The sequence below is a fragment of the Scyliorhinus torazame genome, chromosome 7, assembly GCF_047496885.1.
Source record: "Scyliorhinus torazame isolate Kashiwa2021f chromosome 7, sScyTor2.1, whole genome shotgun sequence".
Lineage (NCBI taxonomy): Eukaryota > Metazoa > Chordata > Chondrichthyes > Carcharhiniformes > Scyliorhinidae > Scyliorhinus > Scyliorhinus torazame.
Genome location: NC_092713.1, coordinates 79,866,027 through 79,889,433, shown reverse-complemented (window position 1 = coordinate 79,889,433; position 23,407 = coordinate 79,866,027). Strand labels below are relative to the sequence as shown.

General features: G+C 45.3%; 1 protein-coding gene across 8 annotated transcripts in view; it reads left to right on the top strand.

Moving 5' to 3' along the window:
- Positions 1-23,407, top strand: part of patj (PATJ crumbs cell polarity complex component) — a 565,709-nt gene that overhangs the window by 478,248 nt on the left and 64,054 nt on the right. For all 8 annotated transcript variants that reach the window (XM_072510952.1, XM_072510955.1, XM_072510950.1 and 5 more), the window contains 4 exons: positions 8,479-8,565; positions 10,085-10,199; positions 18,892-18,929; positions 22,373-22,495. In XM_072510952.1, the coding sequence (XP_072367053.1) occupies positions 8,479-8,565; positions 10,085-10,199; positions 18,892-18,929; positions 22,373-22,495 (363 nt within the window). The remainder of the gene's footprint in view (positions 1-8,478; positions 8,566-10,084; positions 10,200-18,891; positions 18,930-22,372; positions 22,496-23,407) is intronic.

The following is a 23,407-nucleotide window of genomic DNA, read 5'->3' as shown; positions in this document are numbered from 1 at the left end:
TACCTGTCAGGTATTCAACCAGGACTTTAGTCCTCAAGTCTAAATGCTTCACCAATCACTTAGCACTCACATTTTCACACACACATGCTTGAAGAAAACATACAGTTAGAGAGAACAGTGTATTTATACGTGCTGTAAACAAAAGAATAATTCATTGTTCACATGTCTGGCTCATTGTATTAGAGCCGTTGTTGCGAAGAGCCGTTGTTGCGAACCCAGGAAATAAAGGAACCTTCTCCACTCTGGAATTGAAGTTTAGATGAGTTCAAATAGCTGAAGTCAGAAATGTAGATCATTGCAGGATTCCCTCGAAGCGATGAATGTTCATCAGGTCACGAAGCTAGGCACTTGTTGTTTTCATATCAGGAGGTCCAATTTCTTTACAGGTGGACTTGGATCTGAAAGGCAAAGGTGACACTGCCATTTCTCCAGCTGCGGTGGCTTGCGGAATGCCCAATTTATTTCTGGGTCTTCAGATAAAAACTCATTGTTTCCAGTCGGTTTTGGACACAAGACCAATTCTGGTATTGTCCATCCGGAATGGCTTAAAGTTGAAAGCCAAAGCTGCATAATGGAGATAATGGATGAGCCCTTCACAATTAGGGTGGATTGGTTTCTGTCAGACTCACATTGTTAGGGTCCCAACGCAGAGTCATGGCGTCTGGGCTTGTCTTTTTGGTAAATCCCCAAACAATAGCAAATGTGAAGTCTACAGATAGTATTCTCCTTGGTAAGTCCAGTCCAGGGTGAGGCATTCACCCAGGGTGATTCAATTAGGAGCTTTCTGGAAGCTGTAGGTAGTCTGTTTTGAAGCTGCAAAAGTCACCTGATATTTTGCAACCATCTGAGCCACTTGGTTAGTGTCCATTTAAAAGAACACAGTTCAGCAAACACACCTCTTTATGAAAATGGCTTTGTGTGTAGTTTCCACCGGAAGTATGCGCATGTATCTCAGATCACATTTTCAAGCATTGGGAGGCCACATAGCCCAGTTTAACATGTCTCTCAGAAAACTGATTCGATATTGGCTTGGATAGACGATTGACTAGCTAACAGGGAACAGTCAGTAGGCATAGATGGGTCATTTTTTGTTTGCGAGATGTGACATTGGTGTGCCACGGGGGTGAGTGCTGGAACCCCTTTTACAGTTCATATAAATAACTTGGATGAAGGGACCGAAGTTATGATTGCTAAATCTGCTGATGGTACAAGGTGGATAGGAAAATACATTGTAAAGAGGACATAAGGACACTACAAAGGGATATAGATAGATTAAGTGAGCTGGAAGAGATCTGACAAATGGAGTATGATGTGGGAAAATGTGAAGTTGTCCATTTTGGCAGGATGAAAGAAAAAGACGCATATTATCTAAGTGATGAGAGATTGCAGAGCTCTGAGATACAGAAGAATCTGGGTGTCCTAGTGCATGAATTGCAAAAGGTTAGTATGCAGTCACAGCAAGTAATTAGGAAAGCTAATAGAACATTATTGTTTATTGCGAGGAGAATTGAATACAGAGGAGGGAGTTTATGCTTCAGTTATATAGGGTGTTGGCGAGACCACATCTGGAGTACTGTACAGTATTGATCTCCTTATTTAAGGAAGGATCTATAGAATCCTTACAGTTGAGAAGGGGGCCATTAAGCCCATCAACTGCACCAGCCCTCTGAAAGAACACTGTATCTAGGCTCACTCCCTCGCCCTATCCCTGTAACACCATAACCTCACCTGACTGTACATCTTTGGGCACTAAGGGGCAATTTTTAGCATGGCCAATCCACCTAACCTGCACATCTTTGGACTGTGGGAGGAAACCAGAGAACCCGGAGGAAACCCCGCAGACACGGGTAGAATGTGCAGACGCCACAAAGATAGTCTCCCAAGGCTAGTATCGAAACTGGGTCCCTTGCGCCGTAAGGCAGCAGTGCTAACCATTGTGCCATCATACCATCCCAATGTAAATACATTGGAAGAAGTGCAGAGAAGGCTTACTCGACTAATAAATACCTAGAATAGGCGGGTTGTCTTATGAGGAAAGGTTAGACAGGTTAGATTTGTATCCACTGGAGTTTAGAAGAGAAGAGCTGAGACTTCCAGGTGCGGCGATGACCAGCTAAGTCGCACGTTTCGGCACCTCCCGTTATAACGGACTTTTGGGCTCTTTACCGGAGCCCCAACAGCAATTTTCGAAGGCCAAACCCACTGTGAGGCGACATAGAAGGGAGTCCCCCCGGATGTGAATGGACAGAAGAGATAATAGTGGCCAGATTGCGGAGGATCCTCTGGAGCAGCGGCAAAGAAGGGAAGTGAGAAGCAAGATGGCGGCGGAGGGAGGCCAGTTGGTATGGGGCCTGGAACAGCAGGAGTTCCTCCGGCGATGTGTGGAGGAGCTAAAGAAGGAGGTGCTGGCGCCGATGCTGCAGGCGTTTTGAGGGGTTAAAGGAGGCGCAGAAGACCCAAGAGATGGAGCTCCGTGGAGTGAAGGCAAAAGCTGCCGAAAATGAGGACGAGATACAGGGCTTGGTGGTGAAGACGGAGACACACGAGGCACTGCATAAGAGGTGTATGGAGAGACTGGAAGCCCTGGAAAATAGCTCAAGGAGGAAGAACTTAAGAATCTTGGGTCTTCCCGAAGGGGCAGAGGGAGAAGACGTTGGGGCGTATGTGAGCACGATGCTCCATTCCTTAATGGGAGCTGAGGCCCCGACGGGCCCCCTGGAAGTGGAGGGAGCGTATCGAGTCCTCGTGAGAAGACCAAAGGCAGGAGAAATACCTCGAGCAATAGTGGTGAGGTTCCACCGCTACAAGGACAGGGAGATGGTCCTGAGATGGGCGAAAAAGACACAGAGCAGCAGGTGGGAGAACACGGTGATCCGCGTGTATCAGGATTGGAGTGCGGAGGTGGCGAGAAGGAGAGCGAGTTTCAATCGGGCCAAGGCGGTGCTCCACAAGAGGAAAGTGAAGTTCGGAATGTTGCAGCCGGGAAGACTGTGGGTTACATACCAGGGTAAACACCACTACTTCGAGACGGCAGAAGAGCCGTGGACATTTATTGAAGAGGAGAAGTTGGACTAGGTTGGAGAAAGAGTGTTTGAAATGAAGTAGTGAGGTGGTGGCAAGGGACTGTGAATCAGATGGGGGGGGGGGAAATTTCTTTCCCCTCGAAGGGGGGTACATGAAGAAATGTGGGCGCCGGTGGGGAAGGGGAGGGGGAAGGAGAGAGGGAGCTGCGCAATCAGGGGCGGGGCTGAGAGGGAAGCGCGGGCTTTGTCCCCGCGCTATGGAAATTGTGGCGGGAAAAGGGGGCGCAGGAAGGAGGGGGCCTCACATGATGGGAGGCTAAGGATAAACGGGGGAAGCCGAGGTCAGCCAGAGTTTGCTGTCTTCCGGAAGCAATATGGGGGGAGCAACTAAGCTAGAGAGGGATCTAACGGGGGGGGGGGGGAACTGGGTTGCTGCTGCTAAGGGGAAGGGGGAGCTGTTACGGGATGGGATGGTCGGGACGGGAGGGCGCCGTCGGGGGGAAAAGCGGGTGCGTGGGAACCGGGTGAGGAGCTGGTCTAAAAAAGGGGATGGCTAGTCAATGAGAGGGGGGGGGGGGGGTAAAGAGCCCCCCAACCCGGTTGATCACGTGGAACGTGAGAGGGTTGAACGGGCCGATTAAGAGGGCAAGGGTACTTGCGCACCTAAAGAAGCTAAAGGCAGACGTGGTCATGCTTCAGGAGACGCACCTGAAACTGGCGGATCAGGTCAGATTCAGGAAAGGATGGATGGGACAGGTATTCCACTCGGGCTTGGATGCGAAAAATAGAGGGGTGGCTATACTGGTGGGGAAACGGGTATTGTTTGAGGCGAAGAACATAGTGGCGGACAGTGGGGGTAGATACGTGATGGTGAGTGGCAGACTGCAAGGTGAGGCGGTGGTGCTGGTGAATGTATATGCCCCGAACTGGGATGACGCAAACTTTATGAAGCGTATGTTGGGGCGCATCCCGGACCTGGAGATGGGAAAGTTGGTAATGGGGGGGGACTTCAACACGGTGCTGGACCCAGGCCTGGACCGGTCCAGATCTAGGACCGGGAGGAGGCCGGCAGCGGCCAAGGTGCTTAAGGGCTTTCTGGAGCAGATGGGAGGAGTGGAACCCTGGAGATTTACTAGGCCAAGGAGTAAAGAGTTTTCCTTCTTCTCCCATGTCCACAAAGTGTACTCCCGGATAGACTTCTTTGTCCTGGGAAGGGCGCTGATCCCGAAGGTGGCAGGAGCGGAGTATTCGGCTATAGCCATTTCAGTTCATGCCCCACATTGGGTAGATCTGGAAGTAGGAGAGGAAAAGGAACAGCGCCCACTCTGGAGATTAAATATGGGACTGTTGGCGGACGAGGGGGTATGTGTAAGGGTGAGGGGATGTATTGAAAGGTACCTAGAGATTAATGATGACAGAGAGATCCAGGTGGGAGTGGTCTGAGAGGCGCTGAAGGCGGTGGTGAGAGGGGAGCTGATCTCCATAAGGGCCCATAAGGGAAACAAGAGGGTAAAGAAAGGGAGAGATTGTTGAGGGAGATTTTGAGGGTGGATAGGCAATATGCGGAGGCTCCAGAGGAAGGGCTAAACAGGGAAAGACGGAGATTGTACACGGACTTTGACTTGTTGACCACGGGTAAGGCGGAAGCACAATGGAGGAAGGCACAGGGAGTGCAGTATGAATATGGAGAGAAGGCGAGCCGGCTGCTGGCCCAACAACTTAGGAAGAGGGGGGCGGCAAGAGAGATCGGAGGGGTTAGAGATGAGGAGCGAAAGATGGAACGGGGAGCGGAGAGGGTGAACGGGGTGTTTAAGGTATTTTACAAGAGGCTATATAAGGCTCAACCCCCGGAAGGGAACGAGGGAATAATGCGTTTCCTAGACCAGCTGGAGTTCCCGAAGGTTGAGGAACAGGAGATGACAGGACTGGGAGCGCAGATTGAGGTGGAGGAGGTGGTAAAAGGAATTGGGAACATGCAGGCAGGGAAGGCCCCGGGACCGGATGGGTTCCCGGTGGAGTTCTATAGGAAATACGTGGACCTGCTGGCCCCACTTCTGACGAGAACCTTTAATGAGGCTAGGGAAAGGGGGACACTACCCCCGACGATGTCGGAGGCGACGATATCGCTGATCCTGAAAAGAGACAAAGACCCGCTGCAGTGTGGGTCATACAGGCCTATTTCCCTCCTGAACGTAGATGCCAAGCTTTTGGCCAAGGTGATGGCGACGAGGATAGGGGACTGTGTCCCTGGGGTGGTGCATGATGATCAAACGGGGTTTGTTAAAGGGAGGCAATTGAATGCTAATATACGGAGGCTGCTGGGGTGATGATGATGCCCCCACCGGAGGGGGAGGCGGAGATCGTGGTGGCGATGGATGCAGAGAAAGCATTTGATAGAGTGGAGTGGGACTACCTGTGGGAAGTACTGAGGAGATTTGGATTTGGAGAGGGGTTCATTAGATGGGTTCAGCTCCTGTACAGGGCCCCGGTGGCAAGTGTGATTACAAATAGGCAACGATCTGACTACTTCCGACTATATAGGGGTACAAGACAGGGATGTCCCTGTCCACGTTACTGTTTGCATTGGCAATTGAGCCATTGGCCATAGCGCTGAGGGGCTCTAGGAAGTGGAGGGGGGTACTTAGAGGAGGAGAAGAGCATCGGGTGTCATTATACGCGGATGATTTGTTGTTGTATGTCGCGGACCCAGTGGAGGGGATGCCTGAGATAATGCAGACACTCAGGGAGTTTGGAGAATTTTCAGGATATAAATTGAATGCGGGGAAGAGTGAACTGTTTGTGATGCACCCCGGGGAACAAGGCAGGGGAATAGACGATTTACCGTTGAGGAGGGTAACAAGGGATTTCCGGTATTTGGGGATCCAGGTGGCCAGGAACTGGGGAACCTTGCATAAGCTTAACTTGGCACGACTGGTAGAGCAGATGGAAGAGGACTTTAGGAGGTGGGACATGGCGCCCCTGTCATTGGTGGGCAGGGTGCAGGCGGTTAAAATGGTGGTCCTTCCGAGGTTTCTTTTTGTGTTCCAGTGCCTCCCTGTACTGATTACAAAGCCCTTTTTTAAGAAGGTGGACAAGAGTATTATGAGCTTTGTGTGGGCTGGAGGGACCCCAAAAGTAAAGAGGGGGTTCCTGCAGCGCAGTAGGGACAGAGGGGGACTGGCACTGCTGAGTCTAAGTGATTATTATTGGGCCGCCAACGTGTCAATGATATGTAAGTGGATGGGGGAGGGGGAAGGAGCGGCGTGGAAAAGACTGGAGATGGCGTCCTGTAGGGGAACTAGCCTAAAAGCACTGGCGACGGCGCCGTTGCCGTTCTCCCCGAAAAAATACACCACAAACCCAGTGATGGTGGCAACTCTGAAAATTTGGGGGCAGTGGAGATGACATAAGGGAGCGACGGGTGCCTCAGTGTGGTCCCCGATAAGGAACAACCATAGGTTCGTCCCGGGAAGGATAGATGGGGGATTTAAATCTTGGCAACGAGCAGGAATTGCAAAATTGAAGGACTTGTTTTTAGACGGGACGTTCGCGAGTCTGGGAGCACTGACAGAAAAATATGGGTTGCCATCTGGGAATGCATTTCGCTATATGCAAGTGAGGGCATTTGTGAGGCAACAGGTGAGGGAGCTTCCGCAGCTCCCGGCGCAAGAGATCCAGGACAGAGTGATTTCGGGGGCATGGGTGGGTGATGGCAGGGTGTCAGATATATATAGGGAAATGAGAGACGAGGGGGAGACGATAGAGGAGCTGAAGGGAAAATGGGAGGAGGAGCTGGGGGAAGAGATTGAGGAGGGGCTGTGGGCAGATGCCCTAAGTAGGGTAAACTCTTCGTCCTCGTGTGCCAGGCTCAGCCTGATACAATTCAAGGTTCTACACAGGGCGCATATGACTGGAGCAAGGCTGAGTAGATTTTTTGGAGTGGAGGATAGGTGCGGGAGATGCGCGGGAAGCCCGGCGAACCACACCCACATGTTCTGGTCATGTTCGGTATTGCATGGGTTTTGGGTGGGTGTGGCAAAAGTGATTTCAAAGGTGGTGGGGGTCCGGGTCGAAGCAGGCTTGGGGGTTGGCTATATTTGGGGTTGCAGATGAGCCGGGAGTGCAGGAGGCGAGAGAGGCCGATGTTTTGGCCTTTGCGTCCCTAGTAGCCCGGCGAAGGATTCTACTTTTGTGGAAAGAAGCTAAACCCCCAGGCATGGAGGCCTGGATAAACGACATGGCAGGGTGGCAGGGTTCATAAAATTGGAGCGGATAAAGTACGCACTAAGAGGTTCGGCTCAAGGGTTCACCAGACGGTGGCAACCGTTCCTCGACTATCTCGCAGAGCGATAAGGGTAAATAGGAAAGGTAGCAGCAGCAACCCAGGGGGGAGGGGGGGGGGGGGGGGGGTGGAAACTCATTTGGGTCCTCAGGGGTTTTATGTGTGTGTTTATATATTAGTTATTTATATTAGATTTTACGAAGTTACTATTTTAGTTACCATTTTTGTTGTTATTTTGTTGTTGGCAGTTGCCGTTAGTTAGTATATTATTTATTTAAAAAACGATCAATGTATATATTATTACAAAGTTGTAAAATGGGAAATTTTTGTCTTTGATCGAAAAACTTCAATAAAATATATATTTTTTAAAAAGAAGAGAAGAGCTGACTTGATTGAAACATATAAGATCCTGAGGGGTCTTGATAGGGTGGATATGGAGAGGATGTTTCCTCTTGTGGGAGAATCCAGATCTAGGGGTCACTGTTTAAAAATAATGGGTCACGCATTTAAGACAGAGATACTGAGAATATTTTTCTCTTAAAGGGTATTGAGTCTTTGGAACTCTCTTCATGACTGGTGGAAACAGAGCATTTGAATATTTCAAGGCAGAGCTAGATAGATTATTAATAAGCAAGATAAAGGTTATCTGGGTAGGTAGGAATGAGGAGTTGAGGTTACAATCAGATAGTCCATGACCTTAATGAATGACCGGTCTGGCTCGAGGGGACGAGTGACCTACACCTGCTCCTTGTTCATATATCCGTATGTAAGGCATTACACAAAAGTTTGTCCTGTTCATGCAGGTCCCAAATCTTGGAAAAGGGCACTGAGTCAAAATGGCTTTCTAATCACTTTAGTTTCCAACATAAAATCCCATAGAAAGTCTGTGGGCAAGTGTAAGTGCAATGAATAACCTGCCGATTTCTTCTCTACTGACTGAGAAACCAGGCCATTGCTAATACTCGTGCACAGCGCACAATTTCTTGACCAGTTGGAGGTGGAAAATCATGCAACAGAAATTACAATTTCCAACAGACACCCTTAGCGTGCAAGGCAGCTATTAAAATGTGAAAAGACAACATTAGTCCATTAACATTTTCTTGTTGCTAAGTGTATAATTCCTAATAACTGACTTGAATTTCTTTATTCTCAAAACTTTATTATTTTGTGCAGTGCGCCCAAGGATTGGTTCAGTTGCAGGTTGGTCGCCTGAAGGCAGGGTCATGGATTTCTTCAAGGAGAATATCACAAGGCAGTCAGGTCAGGATTTTTCGTTCTATAATCACCAGTCTATTTCCTGATGGGATTTTCAAACGTTAATCATAATTTCCCAACTTTATAATGCTTTTATAACTTTATATAATTAAGCAATTGCTTGTCAGACAACACTCTTGCAGTTCATTGGATTATCCAAAATACAGTTCAATTAAATTACATTAAAAGAGTTACTGTTTGTCTGGAACAGTCTAATGTGCCCCCTTCTGGTAAATCACATGAACTGGCCTGGAAGCAGGTCACCTCTCTATGCCACAACTGAATATTTGGCCATGTCTGAAAACATCTGGTTTCAAAATCACTTTTAATGTTCTTTAGTTGCTGCAACATCCTCTAGACTTGGAATATCATGTTGATATGTCTCCAATGCTCCTTCTGTGCATCTCAGCCAATGTGGGTGCACCTTCTACAGCAGTTTATGCAAACCCAATTTACTGAGGATTGCAAAATCAAGGTTACATTATTATCTTTAACTTTACTTTTAATGTTCATGCTGACACTAGAAATTCTCAGAGACAATAGCCTATTGCACATTCTCAAAGAGTCATATAATTTTCATATAGAGTCATATAATGTTTAGTTTCTGTTTATTAATTAAGAGGACCTTTTACAGTTTTGAAGCAATAATGTTTAGTTAAGGTATGTAAAAGGCAACAACAACCAATTACATGAGATGAAATGTTCATGGAGTGAACTCAGAAAATATTTAATACTGAAGCTGTGAAAAAGCAGCCATTATCTGTGGCTTCAAAATATTACATTGGTAAGTCATGAAAGTAAAATCAAGCTGTTAAACTAATTAACACAACTGCAAGACCCAAGTTACTCAGGACGCGATGATAAAGTCAATATAAAATAATTGGTGACATTAAAAAAAATTGTCACCTTGATTATAATTTTCCAAGTTAAATTTTGATGTCAATCATTTGTTTTCCATTTACAGTGAGTTTTATTGCAAATTGTTAATTATCACATGCTCTGTTGGTTTCTATAATGTGTTGTCTGATAAAGGTTTCCACCCAAAATATTAAGTTGGATGTTTCTTTCTAACGATGTTTAAGCATCTGAATTTCCAGCCTTTATTTTTATTTCAGACTGCCCACATTTTTTTTTTTTACCTCAATCATCAGTCCCTTCATTTTCACTACTATTTGGACCTGAATCACGATGGGACAGCAGTGGTTGATTGGGGAGGAGAGATAGAAGGAAATGACAATGTTAGTGACCGTTAACTCCGAATTATTTGTTGATCTCCATGTCCAGCACCTACATCGAGCTGACATGAGCAAAGTACAGTTTCACATGTCATAAAGGACTGGAAAATAAACTCACCCTTCACTTCTCATAGAAAATAGCCAAAACGATTAGGCGAAGACTGTAGACTGAGTCAGGCATGCATTTGATTTCAATTGGCACGGCATTTTGCCTTCATATCTAGTTGCTTTCTTCACCTTTTAAATTGGGTAACCTTGATTAATTAGAGCTTTTTTTGATTCTAAACTAGATGAGCCAAGTAAGTGCTATCAGTAATCCTCCTACCTTTGGAGCTGCTGTGGTCACCTCACAAAACATAACCGGCGGCAAGAAGAGTTCAGCTGACACCTCACAAAGGAACTCAGGTAAAATTTGTGTGCTGAATTTCTTTATCTGCACCCTTTCTAAACATAAGACTTTAACCACATTGGGCCAGTTTTTACCATTACCATCTGCGTGGGGTCTAGAACAAGTGGATAATCCACTCTGCCAAGTAACTACCAAGATGATGAAAGTGAGAATGACCCCATTGGTTCTTTTGTATCTTCTACTATAAAGTTAGTAGAAAGTATAGATCCCAATCTTCTGTATTGTTCGTTTAATGTTTGAACTGTTGTTCAATTCTTAAGCAGTAACTAAATTCCACAAACGCTCGAAGAATGTGGACAGGAACTCACTTTAACAGTGCAGCTATAAATGTAATTGTATAATTCGTGCAAATACAACAAAAGTACAAAGAACAATACAGCACAGGAATAGGCCCTCCAAGCCTGTACCGGTCTTGATAGCAACCTTTGCCAAACCCTCAGCACTTCCTTGTGCTGTATCCCTCGATACCCATCCTATCCATGTGTTTGTCAAGATGCCTTTTGAATGCCGTTAATGTATCTGCTTTCACAACCTCCCCTGGCAACACGTTCCAGGCACCAACCACCCTCTGTATAAAAAACCTGCCTCTCACATCTCCTCTAAACTTTGCCCCACGGACTTTAAGCCTATGCCCCCTGGTGACTGACTCATTCTATCTATGCCCCATATAATCTTATGGACCTCTATCAATTCACCCCTCAACCTCCGTCTTTCTAATGAAAACAGTCTGAGTCTATTCAGCCTCTCCACATGGCTAACACCCTCCAGACCAGGCAACATCCTGGTAAACCACCTCTGCACCCTCTCCAAAACCTCCACATCCTTCTGGTATTGTGGCAACTACCAATATGCGCAGTTAATTTGAAGGGAATGACTAGTGACAATCATTCAACAAAATGGTCTCCAGATTGTCTGAAACCAGATATATGGTCAATGATGCACATTGCGACCCCGCGGGAGTCCTGATACACTGACCTCCATGAGAATTATCTGGAAATTCTCAACATCTGATGGGAAATTCTCCTCGTCCATAGAAACCCCCATGAATGGAGTTTTGTCCTTCATTGCTAGAGGGATGCAGTTTAAGTCTAGGGAGGTTATGCTGCAATTGTATAAGGTGTTAGTGAGGCCACACCTGGAGTATTGTGTTCAGTTTTGGTCTCCTTACCTGAGAAAGGACGTACTGGTGCTGGAGGGTTTGCAGAGGAGATTCACTAGGTTAATCCCAGAGCTGAAGGGGTTGGATTATGAGGAAAGGTTGAGTAGACTGGGACTGCACTCGTTGGAATTTAGAAGAATGCAGGGGGATCTTATAGAAACATATAAAATTATGAAGGGAATAGATAGGATAGATGCGGGCAGGTAGTTTCCACTGGCGGGTGAAAGCAGAACTAGGGGGCATAGCCTCAAAATAAGGGGAAGTAGATTTAGGACTGAGTTTAGGAGAAGCTTCTTCACCCAAAGGGTTGTGAATCTATGGAATTCCTTGCCCAGTGAAGCAGTTGAGGCTCCTTCATTAAATGTTTTTAAGATAAAGATAGATAGTTTTTTGAAGAATAAAGGGATTAAGGGTTATGGTGTTCATGCCGGAAAGTGGAGCTGAGTCCACAAAAGATCAGCCATGATCTCATTGAATGGCGGAGCAGGCTCGAGATGCCAGATGGCCTATTCCTGCTCCTAGTTCTTATGTTCTTATGAATGTCTCTTACTCTGAACTAGAGTTGTACCCTTTTGAGAGTTCCAATTTAATTGAATAGTTACACAGGAAATGTTGGACGGAAAAAAACCTGGCCTAACTCCTGGGAAAGTGCACAAGACCCTCAGTCACGCTCACTGACACTCAGCCCATCAACTCTCCCCTCAACCTCCTGATTAACCCAACCCCTCTACCTATCACCGCAACAACATCCCAACAACCCAACTATGCAATCTGCCCGAACAGCTGGCTACGTCACCCACACAGACCCGACTAACCCCTCTTTCAACTATCCCCTGATCCAACTTCCCCCCCCTTCCCGCCAGCCGCCCTTCCCGCTGTTGTGTTTGGTCCCTTGTACTTTAAGATGACCTCTCCAAACACTTTGATCTGTCCAACTAAGATCTTTTTATTGTGTCTTGACGGTACGATGGCAATCTGATACAGAGCACGTTATCATGGAGTCTTGCTACTCCTCTGGAACTTACAACTTCTGCTGACCTGTTACATGTACATCTTATTACCCTCTACCTCATGTTCTTCCGGAGAAGGCTGGATAAGCCTCTCTTTTTATACAGGTCACCAAATCATCACATAGTGGGCGGGATTCTTCGCCTGTGCGATTCTCTGTTTTGCCGCCGCCCGGGGGTTTCCCGACGGCATGGGGCTGCCCCACAATGGGAAACCCCGTTGACCGGCCGGCGTAACAGAGAAGCCCGCGGGCGGGTCGAGGCTGAAAAGCGGTGTGCCGGGGCGGAGAATCCAGCCCAATGTACCGCCACCTGCTGGTTGGAGGTCTCATACCATCCAACTGTGATATGGCTCATAGACATATTACCACACCTACCGTCCTTCCCGTCTGCTGCTCTTCCCTTCCAGCCGCCTATCCCTTCCGTCTGCCCCTTGCCCTGCCCGCCATCTTAAACCAGTCCCTCGGCTTGCCCCTTACCCTCGCCTTGCCCCATCGCCCCACCCTTTGCCCCTCATTGACCCGACCATCTGGCCAACTCACCTCTCCTTGCCCTGTCCATCTGGACAACTTGCCTATCCTTCCTTGCCCCCCACCCCCTCCCCACCCCCCTTCCTGGGGCCACATCACCCACCCCCTGCCCATCAACACCCCACGTATTTTCTCATTCATCCATTCACTAATATTCACACTGGACCTTTAAACTTACCATACATCAGCTAGTGCCATAAAAACAGGACATGTCCTGCACCAACCCTCCCCCTCCACAACTCTATTGCACTGCGATGGAGTTGTCGGAGGTATACAGTGTTCTGAATTTCTGGAAAAGTTGAGCTTATAAGACCCGGCAGGAAATGTGGGCGAGGGAAAGTTCAAGTGGAGCAGCAATCTCATAAAGATTGCAGTTCCTCAGAAGACCCGGGCCAGTATGTTTACTCTATTTCATTGTGTGCCTCTCTGAGGCAAGGTTCTGTACAAGTATCTGTCAGTGCAATCTAGCAAAGCTTCACAATAAGCATTCATCTTCAGATATTCCCTACTGAACTCCAGCCCGGTGCTTTTGGTATGCAACAGTCAATCAGATTTATCGTGGATCAGCAATACATGCCACAGTTTAAGCTGCAACAATGGAAGTATTAGGTTGCTCCAGTGACTCTGTGAATTTATCCATTGAATAGCAGAGTCATAAGTAATAGGAAGATGCCAAATTCAATCCAGATCTGTAGCTAAGAAACTTGATCAACTGGGATTAACACAGCGTTATAATTGCTCTTATTGCCCTTAGTTCACCACGTTTCAGGAGTGGAAAATCAACTATTCTCATTCATCACTATCAAATGGCCACTTATGGAAGAAAAAGCAGGATTGAGCTCTCCTGTAAAGGTTAATATGATTAAATAAGAGTTTGGGGAAGTTAGTGGAGAAGCACGGGCTCGCACAGTAGTTCAGTCGTTCAGGTAATTGGAAGTGTAGAATTTTGCGAGGAAGGTTTATTTGTGTTTTCCAGTTGTGCCCCCCCCCCCCCAGTGTGCATTGGGCACACTTAAGGGCAAGGGTGAGTCGGATGTTTGAGGGGGTAGAAGATGAGTGTAGGAGGGGCACAGTGAATTATGTACATATGGGGGGGAGATTTGTTAGTGCATTTTTGGGGGGGTTTAAACTAATGCAGCAGGGGCATGGGAACCTGGATTGTAGTTTTAGGATAAGGGAGAATGAGAGTATAGAGGTCAGGAGCACAGATTTGACGTCGCAGGAGGGGGCCAGTGTTCAGGTAGGTGGTTTGAAGTGTGTCTATTTCAATGCTAGGAGTATACAAAATAAGGTAGGGGAACTGGCAGCATGGGTTGGTACCTGGGACTTCGATGTTGTGGCCATTTCGGAGACATGGATAGAGCAGGGACAGGAATGGATGTTGCAGGTTCCGGGGTTTAAGTGTTTTAGTAAGCTCAGAGAAGGAGGCGAAAGAGGGGGAGGTGTGGCGCTGCTAGTCAAGAGCAGTATTACGGTGGCGGAGAGGATGCTAGATGGGGACTCATCTTCCGAGGTAGTATGGGCTGAGGTTAGAAACAGGAAAGGAGAGGTCACCCTGTTGGGAGTTTTCTATAGGCCTCCTAATAGTTCTAGGGATGTAGAGGAAAGGATGGCGAGGATGATCCTGGATAAGAGCGAAAGTAACAGGGTAGTTATTATGGGAGACTTTAACTTTCCAAATATTGACTGGAAAAGATATAGTTCGAGTACATTAGATGGGTCGTTTTTTGTACAGTGTGTGCAGGAGGGTTTCCTGACACAATATGTTGACAGGCCAACAAGAGGCGTGGCCACGTTGGATTTGGTTTTGGGTAATGAACCAGGCCAGGTGTTGGATTTGGAGGTAGGAGAGCACTTTGGGGACAGTGACCACAATTCGGTGACGTTTACGTTAAGGATGGAAAGGGATAAGTATACACCGCAGGGCAAGAGTTATAGCTGGGGGAAGGGCGATTATGATGCCATTAGACGTGACTTGGGGAGGATAAGGTGGAGAAGTAGGCTGCAAGTGTTGGGCACACTGGATAAGTGGAGCTTGTTCAAGGATCAGCTACTGCGTGTTCTTGATAAGTATGTACCGGTCAGGCAGGGAGGAAAGCGTAGAGCGAGGGAACTGTGGTTTACCAAAGAAGTGGAATCTCTTGTTAAGAGGAAGAAGGAGGCCTATGTGAAGATGAGGTGTGAAGTTTCAGTTGGGGCAATGGATAGTTACAAGGTAGCGAGGAAGGATCTAAAGAGAGAGCTAAGACGCGCAAGGAGGGGACATGAGAAGTATTTGGCAGGTAGGATCAAGGAAAACCCAAAAGCTTTCTGTAGGTATGTCAGGAATAAGCGAATGACTAGGGAAAGAGTAGGACCAGTCAAGGACAGGGATGGGAAGTTGTGCGTGGAGTCTGAAGAGATAGGAGAGATACTAAATGAATATTTTTCGTCAGTATTCACTCTGGAAAAAGATAATGTTGTGGAGGAGAATGCTGAGACCCAGGCTATTAGACTAGATGGCATTGAGGTACGTAGGGAAGAGGTGTTGGCAATTCTGGACAGGCTGAAAATAGATAAGTCCCCGGGGCCTGATGGGATTTATCCTAGGATTCTCTGGGAAGCCAGGGAAGAGATTGCTGTACCTTTGGCTTTGATTTTTATGTCATCATTGGCTACAGGAATAGTGCCAGAGGACTGGAGGATAGCAAATGTGGTCCCTTTGTTCAAAAAGGGGAGCAGAGACAACCCCGGCAACTATAGACCGGTGAGCCTCACGTCTGTAGTGGGTAAAGTCTTGGAGGGGATTATAAGAGACAAGATGTACAATCATCTAGATAGGAATAATATGATCATGGATAGTCAGCATGGCTTTGTGAAGGGTAGGTCATGCCTCACAAACCTTATCGAGTTCTTTGAGAAGGTGACTGAACAGGTAGACGAGGGTAGAGCAGTTGATGTGGTGTATATGGATTTCAGTAAAGCGTTTGATAAGGTTCCCCACGGTAGGCTATTGCAGAAAATACGGAGGCTGGGGATTGAGGGAGATTTAGAGATGTGGATCAGAAATTGGCTAGCTGAAAGAAGTCAGAGGGTGGTGGTTGATGGGAAATGTTCAGAATGGAGTTCAGTTACAAGTGGCGTACCACAAGGATCTGTTCTGGGGCCGTTGCTGTTTGTCATTTTTATCAATGACCTAGAGGAGGGCGCAGAAGGGTGGGTGAGTAAATTTGCAGACGATACTAAAGTCGGTGGTGTTGTCGACTGTGGAAGGATGTAGCAGGTTACAGAGGGATATAGATAAGCTGCAGAGCTGGGCTGAGAGGTGGCAAATGGAGTTTAATGTAGAGAAGTGTGAGGTGATTCACTTTGGAAGGAATAACAGGAATGTGGAATATTTGGCTAATGGTAAAGTTCTTGGAAGTGTGGATGAGCAGAGGGATCTAGGTGTCCATGTACATAGATCCCTGAAAGTTGCCACCCAGGTTGATAGGGTTGTGAAGAAGGCCGATGGAGTGTTGGCCTTTATTGGTAGAGGGATTGAGTTCCGGAGTCAGGAGGTCATGTTGCAGCTGTACAAAACTCTGGTACGGCCGCATTTGGAGTATTGCGTACAGTTTTGGTCACCGCATTATAGGAAGGATGTGGAGGCTTTGGAGAGGGTGCAGAGGAGATTTACCAGGATGTCGCCTGGTATGGAGGGAAAATCTTATGAGGAAAGGCTGATGAACTTGAGGTTGTTTTCGTTGGAGGGAAGAAGGTTAGGAGGAGACTTAATAGAGGCATACAAAATGATCAGGGGGTTAGATAGGGTGGACAGTGAGAGCCTTCTCCCGTGGATGGAAATGGCTGGCACGAGGGGGCATAGCTTTAAACTGAGGGGTAATAGATATAGGACAGAGGTCAGAGGTAGGTTCTTTACGCAAAGAGTAGTGAGGCCGTGGAATGCCCTACCTGCAACAGTAGTGAACTCGCCAACATTGAGGGCATTTAAAAGTTTATTGGATAAACATATGGATGATAATGGCATAGTGTAGGTTAGATGGCTTTTGTTTCGGTGCAACATCGTGGACCGAAGGGCCTGTACTGCGCTGTATCGTTCTATGTTCTATATGTTCAGGACATGTTTGGATTTGGATTTGTTTATTGTCACGTGTACCAAGGTACTGTGAAAAGTATTTTTCTGCGAGCAATTCAAACACACCATTTAGTACATGAGGAAGAAAATAAAACAAAAAGAAAATACATAATAGGGCAACACAAGGTACACAATGTAAATACATAGACACTGGCATCGGATGAAGCATGCAAGAGTGTAGTATTAATCAGGTCAGTCCAGAAGAGGGTCGTTTAGGAGTTTGGTAACAGCGGGCAAGAAGCTGTTTTTGAATCTGTTTGTGCGTGTTCTGAGACTTTTGTATCTCTTGCCCGATGGAAGAAGTTGGAAGAGTGAGTAAGCTGGGTGGGAGGGGCCTTTGATTATGCTGCCTGCTTTCCCCAGGCAGCGGGAGGTGTAAATGGAGTCACTGGATGGGAGGCAGATTTGTGTGATGCACTGGGCTGTGTTCACGACTCTCTGAAGTTTCTTGCAGTCTTGAACCGAGCAGTATTATCCCAGGCTGTGATGCAGCCAGATAGGATGCTTTCTATAGTGCATCTGTAAAAGTTGGTAAGAGTCAATGTGGACATGCCGAATTTCCTTAGTTTCCTGAGGAAGTATAGGCACTGTTGTGCTTTCTTGGTGGTAGCAGGACAGATTTTTGGTGATGCGCACCCCTAGGAATTTGAAGCTGTTAACGATCTCCACCTCAGCCCCGTTGATGCAGACAGGGGTGTGTTCAGTACTTTGCTTCCTGAAGTCGAGGACCAGCTCTTTAGTTTTTCTGGCATTGAGGGATAGATTGTTGTCGTTGCACCATTCCACTAGGTTCTCTATCTCCCTCCTGTATTCTGACTCGTCGTTATTCGAGATCCGGCCCACTATGGTCGTATCATCAGCAAACTTGTAGATGAAGTTGGAACCAAATTATGCCACGCAGTCATGTGTGTACAGGGAGTAAAGTAGGGGGCTAAGTACGCAACCATGCGGGGCCCCAGTATTGGGGACTATTGTGGCGGACGTGTTGTTGTTTATCCTTACTGATTGTGGTCTGTGGGTCAGAAAGTCGAGGATCCAGGTCCTAAACTAGCAGTCATTTGGGGGTCTTTCTTCAGCAACATGTTCGTGATTTTAGGCAGGGAGCTGGAACCCTCCCCCTCGAGGCCATATTCGGGGTGTCAGAGCTCCCGGAGTTACAGGCGGAAGCGGGGACATATGTTTTAGCCTTTGCCTCGCTGATTGCTCCTAGGTGGGTTCTGCCGCAGTGAAGGTCAGCTTCTCCACCCAGTGCCTCGGTGTAGCTGGGGGATCTCCTGGAACTTTTGAAGTTGGAGAAAGTTAAATACATGCTGAGGCGGTCGATTGAGAGGTTCTGTATAAGATGGCAACCATTTGTTATGTATTTTAAAGAGCTGGTCACTGTCAGCTTTTGGGAGGGGCTTTGGGGGGCAGTTCTTGTTTTTCTGTTATGTTTTTGTATTTGTATATAAATCTTAAAATGTTCAATAAAACTATTTTCCAAAAAATGATTAAGTAGCCTGTTTACTCATACATTAATAAAGATCTTCAAAGGAAGAGAGTAGAAAATGGGTAGGTAAAGATAGAAACAGTTTTAATAGACTGGATTGCTTCAACATTTAAACTATCATGAATAAGATCTGCTTATTCTCTGCTCTTCAGTAGCCCAGCGATATAGTTTAATGTCTGCACGAAAGATACTGCGATTGCACAACAGTAATGTCTAGGAATTATAAAAGTTTGGAATTTTAACCTTTCAGTTCAGCACAATGTTTAAAGCTGTTTTGAAGTTTCTCAATATTTGGAACAATATAGTTTAATTTAGTATCTCTGCCAATCAATAAAATGTGACTAATGCTATCTAATAATGAGTTTTGTTTGCTTTGAACCTTTTAGATTCAGATACAGGACTGAGAACTGTGGAAATAACAAGGGTGAGTGCAATTTACTAATTACTTCTTACAATATTCAGGCAATGACCATAATTATAAAAAGTAACATTTTCCTTTAGATGTAAAATAAGGAGAAACAGAGGCATTGAACCAAAGTAGAGATTAGCAAATGATCAAAGCTCAGTCAAAGTTATGTGATTTAAGGGAGAAGATCAAGGAAATAGGAAGATGGAGTATGTTTCGAATGGATGACTATCAATGCTAAGGTAACGGGATTTGGACAGGAACAAGGAATCAGAGCAATAAAGATTCATCAGCGGGGAAACAAAAATTGTAGGATTGGAGGAGGCTTTAAGGATAGGGGATGTTGGAACCATGGAGAAGTAAAAAGTAAAGGGCAGAAGATTTAACTTTGAGGAATTTAAACAGGTTGATTAGGGCGGCAGGGTAGCACAGTGGGTAGCACTGTTGCTTCACAGCTCCAGGGTCCCAGATTGGATTCCCGGCTTGGGTCACTGGCTGTGTGGAGTCTGCACGTTCTCCCCGTGTCTGTGTGGGTTTCCTCTGGGTGCTTCGGTTTCCTCCCACAAGTCCTGAAAGACGTGCTAACAGGTCATTTAGACATTCTGAATTCTCACTTTGTGTATCCGAACAGGCGCCGGAATGTGGCGACTGGGGACTTTTCACAGTAACTTCATTGCAGTTTTAATGTAAGCCTACCTGTGACAATAAAGATTATTATAAACATTCATGATGGACTAGTGAGACTAAATGTGAGATAGGATAAAAGCAGTAATTTTTGGAGCTCAAGTTTATAGAGTGGGAGGCCTCTGTGGAGAGCATTGTGGTAATCAAGCCTGGAGCTGACATGGGTATGTATAAAGGTTTCAACAACTGAAGGGCAAGTTGGGAAAAATCAGTGATGTTACAGAGGTGAATCGTGCTGGTAATTCCCTCACTGCCTCCATCTGATTGAACTCTTTGCTCCTTCTGTCTGCAACTTTCCTTCCATTGATCCTCCTTGAGGGTCTAGCTTATCTTCCAGCTTGCACCAATTTTTCAGTTGGCACTTCTAAAGCTGAAATTTATCCTATATTCTCTCTTTACAGAGGTCAACACATCTTTTATGTATTATCAGCATTGTCTATCTTTTCTCGCACTTTAACTTGTTTTCTCTTGCTAGGGGTTGTTAGACGTTGGAATTCATAGCGCAGTGGAAATTCTGCGTTTAAACTTTAGGGCCTGTTGTTTTTATAATGTGCTTCCACTGGCACTGTGAACCAGGATGGCCATAGTTGATCAGGGAAAAAGAGAAAAGAAAGAAGGTGTAAGAAGGGTAGAGTACTGCTACTTCCTGCAGCTTTCTGGCAGGACTTAATTTGCTGCTTTTAGTTCATTTTGTTTTGCCACAAGTGTACAGCTCAATAACATCTCATGACTTAAAATCAAGTTGAAAGCTCTGTGATCAGCAGAGAAAATATTTAAGTATTGATTTTGTCACGGAAATGTCTCTTTATTTTCAAAAATTGAATTTTTAAAACACCTTCAAATAACTGGAAATGCAATACTTTATAAAAGTGAGACAGCAAATTACGTTAAAATGTGAGGCCACCTTCCAAGATGAAGGGTGAGGGAAGCAAACAAAAACCCCTTTGGAAAGGAAGTGTGAGGAGAGAGAGACATTTCAAGGGAAACCTGTAATCAAAAAAACACACCACTCTAAGGAAGAGATTAAAAATGTGAAAATATTGAATTGAAAAGTAAAGACAATGGGAACTGCAAACAGGCAGATGCACCAACAAATATTCAACCCCCACTCTGTGAAGGATGAAATAACTCCGTCTCTTGTTGGTTTCTACTGTCTTGAGATGTGTTAAAAGTTTCTGAAATGTAAGGTCGAAATGTGATTACGGTTTCTACGGTCACGACTGCAGAATATATATTTAATAAATTCCTTTTGGAAATATACAGACAGGGGGTTTTTAAGAACTTGTTTTGGCAAGTCAGACGATAAAAGTCATTAAAGTCATCTAGAAAAACAACTGAAGGGATCAGTAAGGAATCTCTCTCGCACTCCCTCTGAAATTAAGAAAAGCCCTATTTCTACAGTAACAAAAATCCAACCCAAGAGATGGTGATTGTCCACCGGAAACAACCTCCGAAGAAACCCATTGATTCCTGGGAGATGGATCACTGAATTAAAAGAAAGGAAATTGTCTTCTTTGAATATAGTAGTTAATAAACTTGCTCTTTCTTTGACTCAACAGAAGCCTGGTTTGATTTTTTAAAAATCTTTGTTTTGACCAACCAAGGAGGCTGAATAAAGGGGAGCCAGTTTGTTCCCCCCTCACCTGGCCGTAACAAAATCAGACTTGATATTTATTATTGAAGTAGCTCGATGTAGTATGTGTTGAAATCGGTGTCACTAGAAAATTGATCTGTGTTAAAAAGAACAGTAAGAGACCATATCAGACCACACCTTAAAAAAGATAACAGTTGTGATGTTCCTTGTATAGTCCGCCAAGGTGGCTAAAAGTCGTAGTGTTGGCATAGAACATCAAGCTATGTATTTGAAACAAAGCTAGTTTATTTTACACTACTTCAAATGATTCGCACACTTCACTAAGTAATAGCTAATAAAACAACAGTATAAAATCTATGTTACAGAAATTTATAATATCTTTTAAGTACAGCTAACAATCTATCTCAACCTCTCACTATCCTTTTTCATAACCTTCTCCCAGAATACCTAGAAACGCAGCCTTTTATAAAACTAGTCTGTGGTGCCATCTAGTGTTGAGATACACGAGCATCATCTTGTTAACCCTTTACACTCCTTACATTATACATATCAGTACAACAGTCTAGTTGTTTTCACTTATAATAAAGCCCAGTGGACTCTTGCAGCCAAACCTATTATTTTTTATTCAGACCACGTAAATTGGAAAACAGAAGTTACTCTTTGAAACTGGAACTTGCTACCATCAGCATTCACGGAGGAAGTTCATGCCTGTGTGACTTCCAAGCTTCGAGAAGCATAAATTGTTTTTTAAAGCAATGCCCTAAAGCCACAAGGCAGGCAATACTGACATTAGTGAGATGGTATGAATGGTTGTATCATTTCAAATGAATACAGACAGGCTTAGTTTCAAATTGATCTGCAGAGCTTCCCCTATGTGAAACAGCTCCTAGATTCAGCGGATCCATTGAATATTTTTACGGTAGAGGTAGATAGATTTGTGCTACACGAGGGAATCAAAGGTTATCAGGGCATAGATGGGAATGTGGAATTTGAAACACAAACCGATCAGCCGTAACCTTATTGAGTGGCGGAACAGGCTTAAGGGGCTGAATGGTCTACTCCTGCTCTTATTTTTCATGTTTATATGTAGCTTTGGGTACTAAGCAGATTTTTAGACAAACTAGCCCAGGCTTCAATGTATATTTTGTCCAATTATTGACAGGATTATTTACCTTTATCACAGGGACCAAATGATGCGCTTGGAATTAGCATAGCAGGAGGCAAAGGGAGCCCTCTAGGTGATGTGCCTATCTTCATCGCCATGATCCAAGCCAGTGGAGTGGCAGCTCGCACGCACAAGTTAAAGGTGGGACAACAGACTGACAGTTACTTGTCTTGTTGCAAATCTGCAATGTGACATTTATTTCAAGTAATAGGCATGGTTACTGTAGAATGCTTCATTGTTGAAATGTTTAATGCCAGCTATCATTGTGGAGCACCAACTGATTCTGGAAGCAAGATGTCTACTTTGAATACATAAATTATTGATTCTCCTGTGCTTATTAGATTTTCTTTTATAGTGCAGTCTTCTTAATACTTAGTGTGCTGCCCCAAACACTTCTTTCACTCCAAATTAGAAGTATGAACAATAATGGAATGAAACAAATCAGCCCATCAATTGATAGAGGTGTACAAGGTGATAAGAGGCATGGATAGAGTGGAAAGCCAGAGACTTTTCCCCAGGGTGGAAATGGGTGTCACGAGGGGACATAATTTTAAGGTGATTGGAGGAAGGTATAGGGGAGATGTCAGAGGTAGGTTCTTTACACAGAGAGTGGTGGGTGTGTGGAATGCACTGCCAGCTGGGGTGGTGGAGTCAGAGTCGTTAGGGACATTTAAGTGACTGCTGGACAGGCACATGGACAGCAGTAAATTGAAGGGGTGTAGGTTAGGTGATCTTAGATTAGGATGCGTGGTCGGCACAACATTGTGGGCCGAAGAGCCTGTACTGTGCTGTACTGTTCTATGTTCTATGTTCAATTCAGCTCCTTCCAAAATGCCAATGAATGGTTTGCTCGGTGAAGGAGTCTTCAAATTGATTTATTTCTCTAAGAAGATTAATGAACCACAGGTAAAAACTTCCTCAGAGATGTATTGAAAATGCTTTAGAGGAAGATACATGGCCAAATGCTGAGTGGTATTAATTTTAGGGAAATCGGATACATACCGGCATGACATTTCACAGTTCCTTCTGATCTCTCCAGTTTAAACACATTTA